Source organism: Neocloeon triangulifer, unplaced genomic scaffold, assembly GCF_031216515.1.
Source record: "Neocloeon triangulifer isolate White Clay Creek 2 clone unplaced genomic scaffold, ASM3121651v1 ptg000022l, whole genome shotgun sequence".
In the NCBI taxonomy this organism is placed as follows: Eukaryota; Metazoa; Arthropoda; class Insecta; order Ephemeroptera; family Baetidae; genus Neocloeon; species Neocloeon triangulifer.
The window spans coordinates 6,491,335-6,507,365 of NW_026775562.1; the positions used below are offsets into that span (position 1 = coordinate 6,491,335).

Genomic DNA, 16,031 nt, shown 5'->3' on the forward strand with positions numbered 1-16,031 from the left:
ACAAAACAAAAAAGTTCAAACGAGTGACAATTTAAAAAAATTAAATGAAGTTTGCTGGATTAATAAAAAAAATCCTCCTATTTTGCAATTTAAAATTCCTTGTCAACTTCGGCAGAAAATACAACAAATAAATTAATATTATCCAATTTCGATTGTAAAATTTTATTTTTAAAATAAAAAAGGACACAATTGCAACACATTTTGACCACAATTTATCACTTCGTAGAAACTACACCCTAATTTTTTTAAGAAATCAACAAAATAAGTGCTTATTCAATGAATATAATATTTATTCACTAGATTATATGTTAAATAAATTAAATATGCGGTCGATATTCTGATTTTTACTATACTAAATTTATGCTTTCAATATATCATCATTGGGCACTACTATTGCTGACGTCAAACTATTGCCTCCAAATAAAATTTAATTTTTCATAAATCAAGCAAATCTTATAAATTGCCATTTTGGCCTATAGTTAATTTAATGAATTTCATGATTAAGTAAATCAATCCTTTATGGCTTATGCCTAATTTCCTTTTTGATATTCTTTGAGTTTTTTCCCCATTCTGATCCAAATAAGGAGCAGCGTGTTCATTCAGTTTGGAAGACCGTAGCCTATTAGGCGGTGAATGTGATACAATTAGCCTTTTTTCTTATTAGGGACGCGATCTCGAAGCACTTGTTGCGCGGTCTTGCATTATGCTGGCTTGGTGATCGTGATAAATCGAAGCAAGCGCTTTGTGATATACATGCTGCGTGCACATAAAAGCGACCATAATAAAAGATCATATATTTTTATGAAGCCGTAAATATTGTTTTCCTTTTTCCCTTCATATCTGGAGGTAATCTGAAAAAAAAATGGGAGTTCGGCCTGCTCTTTTAAACCGCCAGGAGAGGTCAAAGTGTCATCAACATTAATGAAAATAAATGAGGCAGGATTTCACTTTACAAAATTCATCGGCTTGGGCGTATTCGAATATAAAATATCTCCACTCGACATAAATCAGATAGGAATCACTCAAAAATTCCTGCCGCTGATTGTTGAAATATTGCTTTGATTTATTTGTATTGTAGTGTTTCGAGCAAAATCCGCACAATCGCCAATAAACATATCAAAGTGAAATAAACTTTTGAATAAACTCTCTCGCGTGTCTGCCAAAAAATATGATAAATGAGCATTTTTTGGCTGAAAATTTTTTAGAGGAAAATGGATTAAATTTACATTTTATTTGTATACGTGGGGAGAAAATTAAAATTTAAACTCGGACTGCAATTATTTCGGCTCTGGTTAAGGTAAAAGGGTCGTTTTAAGGAATTGCCAAGCACATCTCTGTAAGGAGAGCGAAATAATTTTTATATGAAAAACAATTTTTTGGAAACCTTTTTCGGTGAACTTTCCTTTATTATGCGGTATATAATAATAATGTGAGATGCTCACTCACTCGGGTCAGCTAAAAGTTGGAGATAAAATGGCGTTATTTACATATATATTGTGAGCGCTGTTTCTTGGGAGGCATTCCAAAGGTCACACACTAAGAGTTCGTTATTTTTCATTTTTATCGTTAGAGAGACCGAGAGACGCGCGGCGTGAAAAAATACCGATCGCCGCGGCTACGACCAGGACCCATAGCGTTTTCAATTGTATTTTAAATAAAACGCGTCCCTTTACAAATTATGCACGCCTGGTAATGAATTAAGCAACACCTGCTGCGTAAAAAGCTACGAGCAGGATAATTTTTGGTCCTTGTAGTACCAAAAACTCATTTTGGCATAATTAACAAATTTCTGCAAACAAGTAATATTGGATTTTTATCCCATTGACCGATTTTTGTTGGGATCAATAATAAAAATATTATTCTTAAAAGAAGTCCTCATATTATAAATAATTATTTTAAAAAAACTTTTTTGTTTTGCTCCAATATTTGATGAAAATGATGACTTTTATTCATTTTTAGCAAATATTTTTTTTTAAGATCTAAAATAAACTATTCTGTATTAACGGGAAATATAAATAATAATAACCATTGAGTTTTGGATATCAGAAAAATAATTTAATAATATGAATTTCTATGGAACAGCACGAAATTATTATTTTGAATAAACAAACAGATCACATTTCTAATTTAATACTAAGAGCTTTGGCTACTTTAAGCAGCCAGACGATTCGCTCGTCATTTTCTTGCAGATGGACTCTTCCCCAGTTTTTAATTACCCTCAGTAAAGGCGAGCGACTGATTAGAGTTGTAAGCAACTGTGGAATTAAAAGTTGTTAAAACAATTGTTATTCAATAAAATATTGATTCACCTCCACAACAGCAGAAATCATCTCATTGGTGTGAATCCTGATTTCGACATATTTTAAATTGCAGAAGAGGAAAAGGGGGTCTTGATTTAACACCTGTTGAGCCGCTCTGATCTCACCAAATCTCTTAAAATTCAGTTCTGTGATGCAACGGGCGCCCAAGAGGAACTTCTTGAAGAGCAGGTCACCGTTAGAAATCATGTCTTGTTCTTCGCCACCTTCGTACGAGAACGCTTGGAACTTGAATCTACAAATTTTTAGAAATGAAATCATTGGAATTTTTTGTAACAAATAAAAACTCACTCTTGCCAGTTTTTAAAACAATCATTGGGCAGAGCGGCCAAACCTGCATTCTGGACGAATCTCTCCGACTTGTATCGGATCCGCAACTTCTGCAGGTTCGGGCAAAACGTGAGGACTGCGGAAATGTCCAACATTTCCGTCATATTCATAGGTGTGTCCCTAGTATGAAATTTTGTTTTGTTTTGAAATTAGTTTTTAAAAGGTGAATAAATAAAAACGTTAGGTTTTGGGTTCCCTAAGTGAGGAGTGAAATATTGGAATTTGCTTCAATCATCTGTTAATTCTATCGCTAAAAATTAAATTGGAAATAGAATTTAAGTTTTTCAACAATTTTCCATAGTGACCAAACGTGTTCATACACGTTAAAGGCCACTTTTAGACAAAATTCAACTTTGACTGAAATTTCCAAAATGAACGCCCCCTTTGATTATTTTGGTGGTAAAGGAAAAATTGTAGCCCATCTAATTTCAAACCTACCAATATGGTAATTTTTAAAAATATAGTATTTCTTTTTTTAAAATATATTTAAATTTAAGTAAACCAACTCCAACCATAAGCGTATTTTCAGCGCTTGAAAAACGCACAAAACCTAATGTTTTTATTTCAATTTCAATTTTCAATTTCAATTTCAATTTCAATTTCAAATATTCTTTATTTTGTTAAGCATTAATTTGCGGTAGCAATAATACTTTTTAAAATAAGTCAAGATACATGGCATTATTCAAACGATAAAACTCGTTTAAGTCATAGAATTGGTGTTGAAGTACAAAAGTTTTCACCTTTTTCACAAGTTCCTCGTCATTTTCGAGGGTTTTTAGATTTTTTGGCAGCGCATTAAAAATTCTTGGAATCATATAATCAGGGTTTTCTACAGACTTTTTTAGGGCAATATCCCTTACCACTAAATCGTTTATACACACATTGGTTTGATTTTTTCGTGTCACCCGCCTCGTGTCAACACTATCACTATATTTTTGAAAGAGGTGACGATTCCGCACTAGAAATTTAATACATTCAAGTATATAGAGAGAAGGCACAGTCATAATATTATATTTTATAAATAATGGTTTACATGTATCCAGGGCTTCGTTTGATCTCCAATATGGGACGCCCGCCATAGCTCTTAAGGCTCTTTTTTGTGCTCGAAAAACATTAATCAAATGACAAGAGCCCCCCCAGATCACAATTCCGTACATTATATGACTTTGTACATGGGAATAATATATTAAGTTTAGGATATCATCGGACACTTTATATTTCAATCTTGTAAATACATGTGTAACACTTCGTAGTTGATTAACAACCTTATCACATTGGTCTTTCCAGCTTAAGGTATCAGTTACTTGGATTCCTAATAATCTACCAGTCTTTGCGATTTCTACTTTTTGGTCGTGAATATTCACTTCAGGTTCGATAAGGTTTCTAGTTTGGCTTGTATGTATTTGCAAAATTTTAGTCTTTTTCGAATTGATTCTAAGAAAGTTGTCCCTTGCGAAACCGACAAAGCTTTCATTAACGGCCACTGTTTTCGAGTTCACATCAGAAGAAGATACACCTTTTACGATTGCTGACGAGTCGTCAGCAAATAGAATTAAGAGAGCCAGGAAAACTACAAGGGCAATATCATTCAAGTATGTAGTAAATCCAATTGGACCGAGGACTGTACCTTGAGGCACTCCCATGTTACTCTCAATTACATCTGAATTTATAAGTTCTTCATATCGGTCGCAAGATAGATTTTTAAGCTGCACATATTGTTTTCTATTAGTCAAGAAACATTCAAGCCATGATAACAGATTTTTATGTAGGCCGTATAATTTAAGTTTATGCACAAGAAGGGGAGGATAAAGTGTTCCAAACGCATTTGAGAAGTCGTACAATATAACATTAACCTTCTCCCTGGCTTCAACAGATTCATACAAAGATGTCACATAACTATATAGGGCGGTCACTGTACTTTTTCCTTTTCTAAAACCATGTTGCTCAGGGATTAAGATATTATTTACGTTAAAGTGAGTATCTAGTCTATGTAAAAAGGCTTTTTCATACACTTTTGAAATTGCTGAAGTAATAGCTATAGGTCTATAGTTAGAGGGGTCATCCTTTTCACCTTTCTTAAACAGAGGAATAATTTTAGCTAATTTCATATTGTCAGGAAATCTCCCTTGCAGAAATGATTCATTTATAAGATGTGTAAGCGGGACGGTGATGTAAATTGAAATTTTTTTTAAGACACTAGTTGAAATCCCGTCCCACCCAGATGAGCATTTTGGCGGAAGTTGATTAATTATACTATAGATCTCAAATTCTTCCATAAACTGCAGGCTTTGAGCCGTTATATTGATATCATCTATCAGTTTGGAACAGTCATCTAAATTTATATTGCTTGTATCTGGCTCCAATTCAACAAACTTGTTATTCAGATGGTTAGCAATATTAAGTTTAATTGACTCACTGGCACCATCAATATTCAAGTTATCAATTAAATCTACATTCATTCTTTTACCAGTTTGTGAATTAATAAGTTTCCATGCTGCACTAGATTTATTTTTAGCCTTTGATATTCTACTGTCATTTCTTAATTTAGTTTCTTTTTGAACATTATCAACAACTTTCTTCTTAATAATTTTTAATCTTGACTTCATGTCTAATATTTTATTTTGGTCTAAGTTCAGTTTAATTTCTTTACTGAGTTCTATCATATCTTTTTGTAATTTTCTTGTCTCCTCGGTCAACTTAATTTTATCTATTTGGTTAGCTCTAATTGTTACACGTTTCATTGGAAACGATTGTTCAAAGTACTTTGTGAGTGTTCCCATAAAAATTTCACTTTTACTATCAATTGAACTAGCATGATATATTTGAGTCCAATATTCTTGCTCTAGGAAAGAGTTAAATTTTTGGAAATTTTCTTCAGAATAGGTTCTGACGTACTTAAAAGTATCTTTCAGTTTTTCGACTGGCAACGCAACAGATACATAAACAGCGCAATGATCAGAGAATAACATGGGAATAATTTCAAATGAGCTTTCCAGTTTAAAATTAGCAAAAACATGATCTATCAATGTTCCTCCTGTGTCATTTACCCTTGTAATTGCATTTTCATTAAGTAAGTTGAGATTATGAAATTTAACAATTGTTCGTCTTTTATTAAAAAAAAAAACAAATTCAAAAAAATTTAATTTCTGGAAATCATATTAAATATTAAAATTAGATGGGCTACATTTTCCCCTATACCTGCTGACCTACAAAACAGTCGAAAAGGGCGTTCATTTTGAAAAATCCAGTGAAAGTCAAAATGTGTGTCTAACAAAAAATTATTGTTCAGTCATAATATTGTTTATTTTAAAATAAACGATATACAATTAAAAAATTAACAATTTTATTTACCTGCAAAAACACCATTCATCAATGCTGAGATAATCAAGCTGATTTCCGAATTTCCGCAGGACTGGGTAGATGTCGCAAAAAGAAACTTGTTGAAAAGTTAGAGAAAAGGGAGGAAGAGGCATAGAACCGATGATCTCATTAATTCTCTTTGAACTGAAAGGTCCATCCAGCCGGACATTTCCCACAGACAAAAGTTTTGGCCAGGCAGAAGTGAAAGGAGCTCTAATTTTGCAAAAGCAACTTAATTTAAATACCTTGTCCATATTTATACAAAACTGTGATTGATCTTACAGCAACTCTCGTATGAAGAGCGGCTTGTCAGGGTACAGGTTTCCAAATCTGACAATAAAGTTGTTTAGAGGCTGATAGAAGTCTTGCTCTGAAAATTTTAATTTGATTTATATGAGAACGAAAAATTGACATTAATCTATTGATTTAAATTCAACTCACTGTGCTGTGTGTAGCCAAGTATCCGCAAGCTAGGTATTGATCCTGCAAGATTGGCCAGGCCTTCAAAATCAAACCCGCCTCCTTCTTCTAATTTGCCTTCTCTGTGACCAACGAAGTTTTGCAAATATTTCAGTCTCGACAAGAGGTTGATGGTCTCTCCCGTAATTGTCAGCGGCAACTTGATTTCCAATTCCCTACAATCAAAGAAGGGCTTACATAAAATTTTTACATAAATTTTTGTGTTGACCGAGAAGAATAAATAATAATAATAATAAATGAGCAAAGTTTATGGAAGATTGAATTGACTTACTTTAGCATCGGGCAATGCTCGATGAGCACTGTCAAAAGTGAGTCCGTACAAAAACAATAGTCGGAGATTTTTAGTACTTGCAAACTCTTGAAGTGAGATAGAAAATATTCTGGTGTGGCAATGAAATCAGGAACTCTAGATACTGCAAATTATAAATCACAGATAAATAAGTAAAATTAATTTTAATGCAAGAAACTCACAGTCGACTAAATACGTGTCTATTGTGGTCAAGTTAGGACAATTCTGCGCAACATGTTTGAAGAATGAATTTCCATTCTCATGCCAGAATAAGTCCCAGCCCATGTGCCAATCTAGGGTGGAAACCTTTTCACTCATCATCTGAATCCCGAATTTTTGTCGGACCTCTGGCTTCACGTGCAAGAAACGACCTTGCTTTTTGTCAAAAAATTTCAACAATTCTTCATGCAGATTTTTCGCTGAAATAAAGTTTTTTTTAGTTAAAGAAAATTTTGAGATTTGCGGATTATTATACGTAGCTGGAGGAAAGGGTTGTAGGGCAAGTCGGCGTAAAACTGGAGGTTCGACATAACGGCGCGCATGGCCAGTTTCCTGAGGCTTTTTGGCTGCGGAAAGCGGTGAAAGGCCTTAAGTTTGTCGATTTCGTCTTGCTCCTTTTTCTCTCTGTTTTAACAAAAGCACAATTCAGATGAAAAATACAAGTTTCAGCTTTAATTACCGTAGTTGACGAGCGTCCTCCTGCTCCTGCTCCATATTTCCTAGCCGAAAAATTTTATTGCAAACAAATGATTTTATTGCTGTCAACAGAATCCAGCTGTGTCGGTTTGTTTTTGCCGAGCACCGCCCGGCCCAAATCCTTTAAGGTTGCGCTTCCCAGTGGTGCACCGGACAACCAGAGCAAGAATTTCCAGCCGCGCGCCACACACTTGTTTCCGAGATCAGATACTCTCCCGCATAGCAAAGATTCCAAATAAATCGAATCAAAATAATTACAATTTTCCGGTTCTAATTATTAATAAAAAAAAAAAAACACCCAAAATATTATTTTAGAACAAATTGATTTCAATTTTGCAATGAAAAGACGAATCTGTTTTTAAGGGGATACGTTTGAAAGAAAATTTTTTATTAATTTTGACAGAGTTCAATATTAAAATGAAAAACGAAATTGAAGGCATTTTTGTAGAGGAACTTTTTTACCTGTTTTTTAAATTTTAACATGAAAAATAATGTGTGCTGGACACTTCTCTTTCATTTTTAATTTAGTCCACAATTGTCTTGAGCGTGGACAAATGCACATTTTATATTATTAAAAATAAAAAATGCAATATCTATAGGACTGATTAAAAAAAATATATTGTTTAGAGCCGTGTATAATGCTAATTTAGACTGCTGTGAAATATTTGGGCGGAAATCGACTACACATTTCTTAATTAAGGGATCTATTTTGAATTTTTTATTATTTTCTAAATTAAATTTAAATTGATCTATTCAAACAATTTAAATTTTGTTACTATGTTACTATTTCAAATGCCACTCAGTAATGAGTTACAAAATGTACTTTAAAAAAAATTAAATTACAATTTTTAAAGCGTTTTCTGAATGTTGTGCGGGTTTGCGGACAAAATGTTCAACTCAAATAAAATTTCTTGTGGTTAGAAATAAAATTGCAGCGCAAACAAATAAGCTGTGGAATGAATTATATATTTGTAATGCAATTTTGCTAATCCATATGCACGACCGCACACGTCAAGGAGGAAGCAGAAATAATTTATATATTCGGCCGATCGCAGGCTGAAGATGTACCGCAATACATATTCATCGAACAGCATCTCTTTCTTTCTTTCTTATAAACACATTATATGCATTTCTCAAGCAGCGACTACACAATTGAGCAAATGTCATGTTCGAGGCATGCGGCAAGTGCTATAATATAATTTTCAATTATATCGCGCACAGAAAGAAAATAAATCTATTGTTCAACACAAACTGCCGCCGCCGCCGCGACATTATAACTCGGCATTTCAATGCAGGATCACGTGGAATTCATCTAAGCTTCATTTAAATATGCGCGCTTCCAAGTAGGTGGCCTCAAAAGTAGTACCCGTTTGCATTGCCGATCTTTTTATTGTGCCGAGAGTTTGATTTTATTGTTCGTCTCTCTCAAAGCAACGTCATTACAAATGTATTAGCTTGACTGAGAGAGTGCACGGATTTTCTGGATTAATTTTGCCCTCCTCCTAAGCTGAATAATATGAACAAAGCTTGTATTGTTCTCTGTCTTTTTCATCTTCATCCTCGCCAAGAAATTAATATTTAATTTATAGTCATAAATTAAATTGAATTATGTGAAAATTTAGTTCATATGTTTAGTTAGTAAAACAAATCGCAATAAGATGAGTAGAGGATTAATTTTTTTGCTTTGGGTGGTTTCCAAATTTATTTTTTTTGCGCATGTGATGCGTAAAATTAAAAGCAAATTTAGATGTTTTTTTTTTTCATTTAAATCAATTCAGTTTTTGGCAGTTTTTATTAAATGATGGCTGGTGGTGAAAAAGTATCTTTTTCAAAAAATAGTACCAAAAGTAATTAAAGTAATAAGAGAAACAACTTACAAAGTTTATTTATTAATCTTCAAATTTGGTTCATTTAAAAATATTGATCTCCAAAACTACTTGTTTTTTTAATTTATTGGGAATTTTTGTATGAGTCAGTTTTTATTATAATTGAATAATTTTATAGATTAAAATTAAATTTACAAGATATTAATTTTTTTCTTATTTTCAACGGCACTGATATTCAAAGAGCACTTAAATCCAAAAGATTTTTTTAAATTTAATTAAAAATAACCTGCAGATCCAATGAAGCATAAACAACCTTTAGAGAAGAATAAATGATACTCAGAAATGAGAAGGAAATGAAGAAACTCTCCCCATGCGTGTGTTCAATTCTGTCAAGCACGCTCCAGTTTTCCGCCCTTTGTCTCTCATCAGTGTTGAGAATTAATCTCGTTGCACGTTTTCCCTCTTTTTGAAGACCTCCCATTCTTTTATTCCAAATCGGAACGTTGAGGAATATTAATACGCAGGCACTCAAAAATTAGACATGATATGAGAGAGTGTAGAGCGTTTGTCTCCGAGTGAATCTCAAACTGGTCTGTCCCTGGAAGTTAGAGCCGATTGCGCCGGGCGTTGAATACCAATTAATTTACGTCTGCCGCCGGCTAATTTATTAGAATCACGCGTATTTTTATTTGCTCACCGCTCGCTCGGTCTCGGCCAGAAAGAAGCTTATCAGAGCCCTCGCGCGGATAAATTATTCATTTCGTGCTTTTTATATCCTCGCCGAAGTGTAAAAAATGAAGGGTCGAAATAAACTTTTCAAGCTGCGAAATTCGTTTCTTTGCAAATTTATATTATTTTCGACAGTAATTTCCTCCCAAATTATTTTCTTATTTAATGTAAGAAATCGAATTTTATAAAAGAATCTTATTTTATTTTTTTCAAATTTCAATCTTTCATTAGAAATGAAATGATCATTATTACATTTTTGAAAAAGCGCTCTCGGGTTTTTCATTTGAAAAGACATTCAAGAAAATATTCGGGCAAAAGCGATATTTCAAAACGAGAGAGGAGCAGCTCTGAAGTGGTTGTTGGAATAAATTAATGACAGATTAACAAACTGGTCCTCGGCGACCGCCGAGAATTATTTATATCATAGAAATCTAGTTCACTTTAGGAAGACATTTTTTCCTCTCAAAAAAATAATAAATTTTCTCTCTGGGGCCGGCGGTCGTGTTTAATAATTGCACGTGTAATGGAAATTTTTTAATTTTTATTTTCGTAAGTTAAAAAACGAGTTTATCATAAAAAAGCTGTGAGCATTAATCTTGAGAAGAAACACAAATAATAAAAAGAAGGTCAAAGAGATGTCAGAATAAATAAGCGTAGGTTAATTTTAATGAACGCACCCATATCAGCGTTCCGAGCCGGGTCAAGGGTCACGATATAAGAGCGGTGGAATATTTTAAAACTCGATCTCGGCTGGCATGCGAGGAGAGTAAAAAGAAAAAAGCAGCCGCGCCAGCTTCGGAATAAGAAAAACGATTTCTAAATAAAACTCCTCTCTGCTCCTTTTAATAATTTACCAATATTACATCGTTTGTGTTCGCCTACTGCTGTGAGCAGAGGATAAATTTCAGCCTTCGGTATAATTCGGATCTCGCACGGATTTATTTTTTATGTTTTTAATATTTATGCGAGTTGGGAGATTTATATACATTTTTTCATCGCGAACCCGGCCGAAAAGGTTTGAAACTCGCCGGTCATGCCGTGACTCATGACTTTGATACAAATCCCCCACCTGATGTTCCAAATCCCAGCCTTTCACCCTTTGAACTGCGCTCAGGACAAAGCGGGAGCGAATTTTATAACCGTGCACCTGCGCGTCCGTGAAGCAAATGTTACATATTCTTTCTCATACAACCTGAAGCTCGCACCTCCAGCCAGCGCTAATGAAGAAGAGCACCCTGAAGGGCGCCGCTTCTCTTTCTCCTTGCCTGCCTGTGAACTATAAAAAAGCGCTTTTTTGCTGCCGCTTTGTGTCGATCAAAGCGATGAAAAGGTAGATTTTGTTTGGTTAATGCATGCTTTTAAAGAAACCTCTCCGATTCAAATCTATCACTCACATTTATTCAAGGAATTTTTATTCTAATTAATAAAAGTTACGGATATTTTCGTTTGTTTTCATTGCGATAATGCTCAATTTTTTTACATATTGCAGCTTTTAGTATTTTAATGCAATTATTTCCATTTTATTCTAATTTAAAAATTAAAAATAAAATCAGATTGTTAAAATTATAATAGTAATAAACTCTTCATATTCTGGCATAAAATATTTCAATTTAATAAATAAAATTATTTAATTACTTTGCTGAAGCGTCAAAATGGATGGAAAAAAGTACTGAAAAATCCTGATTTATGAAACAATCTAATTTTTAAATTATATAGACATCTGACTTCATTTTCGACTTAGTTATGATGGTTTAATTATGAAAAAAGCGCATTTTCATTCATTATAAATTAAATAATCAGCTTAAATTGAAGGTAAATAAAGCCACAGACAAAAATATGGTGACCATTGTTATCCTAGTGACAAGCCCTTTCCAACCATGTATCACACATTAGGGTCTTTTCACTAAAGGTCAAGGGTCAAGGTGACCTTTGACCCAAGTTTCCAAAAGGTCAATGACCTTTACATATTTAGATAGAAATTTTAATGGGAACCAATTTTGTTCATTATCATTTTTTGCCTCAGACGCACAGAAAACGAGTTATTTACGTTTTTCTTAAAAATCGCTGATCGGAGCACCAAAAAACCACGTTTTTTAATCTTTTTATTTTAATATAAATTTAAAGAGAAAAAACCATTTCGCCAGTTTCACATATTGTGTGTAAAATTTCACGAAAAATCGAATGGCTATCTCAGAATTTCAAAAATGTTTGCATTTGATGCTCAAATTCCAGTTTGAATGACACAAGTTCATCGGAAGTGACCTTGACCTCCGACCTATGATTTTTTGATCAACGGCAAAGTTGTAGAGTTTAATGAGGCGAGTTCAACCATACCCGGAATTTTGTTCTCTGACCAACAGAAGCCGAGATAATTGAAGTTTTTTATTTTTTCAAAATGTCCCGTAAAATCCGCCATTTTGAAAATATTTTGATAAAAATTTAGGGATGTTCCCTTCAAGTAATGGAGATTAAGTTGTGAAACTCTCAGATCTCTATCATCAACTTTGGGCGGTGTGTGAAAATGCTAAGAATGGGTCATCTTTGATTTTAAAAATTATAACGCCTCGTTGAATCAAATTGATTTAACTTTTGAGTTTTTTTTTAAGGAATTTTCAACTCTGCTTATGTTATATAATATTTCAGAATCAAAATATTAATTGAATATTGTATTACTTTACTTTATAATTTTGTAGCAATTATTAAAAATTATGTTTCAAAATTCATCGCAGGTGTGTGAATCTCCCTGATGCCTTTTACTTTTCACGTGTCCATATTTGGCTTATTCAAATTTCAAATCCGAGACCGGACGGGCCTGGCGTGCGTTTTAAATGTATCACGTTGCACGAAATAAAAACGATTTATACACAGCAACAAACCAATTGTCATGTGCGTTGGGCTTGTAAATGAATAAGTTACGAATTCGTCTCGCGCGCGTCTCTCCCTCAGCAATATATACTTCCTGTCCGCCGCGCGTTTGATAATTTAATTCAAAAGCAAGAATCAATTCCTTCTCGGTGAGGCCAGTCTTGTTATTTGAATGTGAATCGAGGCATCGGTCGAGCAACACCCAGCACTTGTATAGAAGAAGGTGATCTTCCCCTGGATGACGTTTTGCATTAGGAGCACGCATTTCCTGTCCGCCGCCGCCGCCGTCTTGGCCGCCGTTGGACACTTTTGATTACATTCGACTCCTAGTCCTCGGCTCGTTTCCGGTCACTTCCTGCGCGTGATTCACCTTGCTTATCAATTTATGTCTATTGTCGATCAATCGATCGGCGCCATTCTCAATTGATTTCACGGTCAAATTTCAACAAAGAATTGAATGAAATGTTAAATTCAATTCCCTGCTGTGGCATTTTCAATTAAAAAGCGATTCAAATTTTTACAGCAAGCAACTTATTATTTTTCTTAATTTTTGCAGCATGCAAGTCAATAAAACGCAATGGAATAAAAATTCGTATTTATAATAATAATAATACAACGAAGATATAAATCATTTTTTACTTTTAAATTTGGGAGGTTTAAAAAATGAAGGGATGTATGGGAAGGAAAATTATCTCTAAATTTTTGTTGCAAACAAACCAGTTTTCTTAATTAAAAGCTAATTGTGATTTGAATTTAAATTCGGCTTTTCCCATTGCCGTGAAATAAAAATAAAAATGTTGAACTCGATTTATTTGATAAACCAATTATGCTTTTGAGCCTAATATAGAGTTTCTTATGTTTTCAATTAATCTGCTTTGTAATGAATTAACTGAATAACAAAATTTTAATAAGTATGGAAATTTCAAAATATTAAAAATTTTTAGTTAAGCGAATTTGCATCTTGGATCACAAAGATTTTTGGAATTCCTTGATGTTTTTCGAATGATGTTAAAAAATAAAGCTCTGACGAAGTTAAAATCTGTATCTAAAATCTCGTTCAAAATTGCAAAACGAGGAAAAAACGTTTTATCATGCAGTAAATCAATTGACAGACACGTACGTTAAAAGGAAAGAAGTGAAATAATACACAAATCTTTTTGATCCCCGCGCGCAAAAAGTCGGCGCAGTTGTTGTCGGGTGCCTGCGAGTTGCAACACGCGCGCTCTTATAATATGTAAGTATTAAGAAAAAAAAATAATACATATATGAACTTCGCGAATGAGGCAATTGAGCATTGCGTCAACGCGCAAGGAGAGTGATCGAAATAATTTATAATAAATTTTGCTCGCCTCTCGCGGCCGCGCGAGCTGATCTAATATTCTGAATTCAGGGGACGTCTGCTGAAAAACAGAAGCCACGCAAGCGGTGCGTGAGACCTTCGCATTGTTTCAGGTAGCAGCCGATTAAGGGCGACGGTGTTATTGTTTGTGTGCTCCTCTTTTCTGTTGCGACTCAATCATTTTGTAATTCAAATCAGAATCGAACCAACCGACGGCGACCAGACCGAGAGAGAGAGAGAGAAAAACGTGCCACAATTCATTTCGATCGATTGATATGAGCTCTGCGCTCCAAAAGTATTTCTGTACCCACGCAGAGAGACAGACGCCCACGCACCAACTTGAATTTTTATTTATTTCCAAAGTCCTCTCTCTAAAACAAATTCTAATCCCAAAAATAAAATTTAATTGAAATTCAAAATTAAAAAAGGTAAAAAAATCCATTTTATTCAATCATTGATAAAGATTATCATCGCTGTTTATTTTCCCAAATTGTTACATGTTACATCACATTGTTAACATTCAACTGTATAAAAAATGTGTCAATTAATTTTTTTTATTGTTGTCTTCGCTAAAAACTTTGCCTATCCTGTTAAAAAATCTATAGGGCCCGTAAGTTATTTTATGGTAAAAAAGAATTACAAATGAAATATAAAAATTTTTACGCAGCAATATTTTTACCTTTATCTATTTATTTTACTCTACATTTAAACATCAATTATATAAAATGAAATAAAAACTAGGCAATCTTGAAAAGGTCAATAAAATTTTAACCCTCGTCGTAAACCTCATGGAAATTGACATTTTCAACGTTTACAAGCAACAGTAGCACTTTTTGAAAGAGATTAAATTAAAATAATTTATAATTTGCCATGAAGAACAGCTTTTCAAACATGATATTTCAAGGTGATTTGAAGTTAAAATCGGCTTTCCCTCGATGGGTTTTTGTGAGTTTTTTATTGTTTCAGAAAAAAACAATTTTCTGACAATAAACAACTCACAAAAACCCATCGAGGAAAAGCCGATTTTAAATTCAAATCACCATGAATCAACCCTCGATTGTGAAATTCTACCACAAAAATGATATTTCAAGTCGAGTTGGTAGATCAACTGATAAGGAACGTCCAACTTTAGAAGGATGTGGCGCCACAGCAGTTTTGGCCAGCGGACAAAAAGCTCATTCGCTTTTCGTTCACACGCGCCATCGTCGTCCGCACTTTCGGTTTTTGGCCAAATGTGAACTCATTCACTTTCAGCGGTACGGGAATGCGAAAATGCAGTCCTGGTATAAATTCGCAATCAGAAATCATGCATGAAAAATGAATTACGTTGAATTCAATTTCAAATTTAATTTTTGCCAAAAGCATACCAAAATTTGTAGCATTTAATTTTTTTTATTTTTCTCAAACCGTGTCATTAAATTATTAACAAAATTTTAAGTGTGTCTGGAGCCTGCCAAATTTAACTTTTGGTATAATGATCTCTTTAATAAAAATGAATATGCTCGTAAAAACAGAATGACCACTTTTTTGGAATTTCGCGGTTGAGCAAACAGACTAGGATTTGAAGAGTCCTTATTTTAATTACAATTAGACCCTACTTGACATGGGCATTGCTCAAGAATAGTCATACGGAGAGTTCTTTTTACTAACAATTGCTATAATAGTACAGAATTTAACGAGGCGAAATCTCTTAACTGAGAAGGGAAATATGAAATATTCATTCGAGAGATTTTCCTCGTTAGCATTTTTTTTCCAATAAGGCAAACGCCCGTTTTTTTTGCTCAAGACGGAGCAGCGGA

The 16,031-nt window shown here is 33.7% G+C and overlaps 1 protein-coding gene across 1 annotated transcript; it reads right to left on the reverse strand.

Annotated features, from left to right (window-relative positions):
- Nucleotides 1-2,114: 2,114 nt before the first annotated feature.
- On the reverse strand, nucleotides 2,115-7,591 carry LOC132204660 (uncharacterized). Its single transcript, XM_059633286.1, has 10 exons — nucleotides 7,457-7,591; nucleotides 7,253-7,401; nucleotides 6,960-7,196; nucleotides 6,760-6,901; nucleotides 6,450-6,643; nucleotides 6,291-6,378; nucleotides 6,000-6,221; nucleotides 2,610-2,768; nucleotides 2,310-2,553; nucleotides 2,115-2,255 (listed from the first exon to the last, which is right to left on the reverse strand). The coding sequence occupies exons 1-10, from the start codon at nucleotides 7,489-7,491 to the stop codon at nucleotides 2,115-2,117; spliced, it is 1,611 nt and encodes a 536-aa protein (XP_059489269.1). The 5' UTR covers nucleotides 7,492-7,591.
- Nucleotides 7,592-16,031: the final 8,440 nt, after the last annotated feature.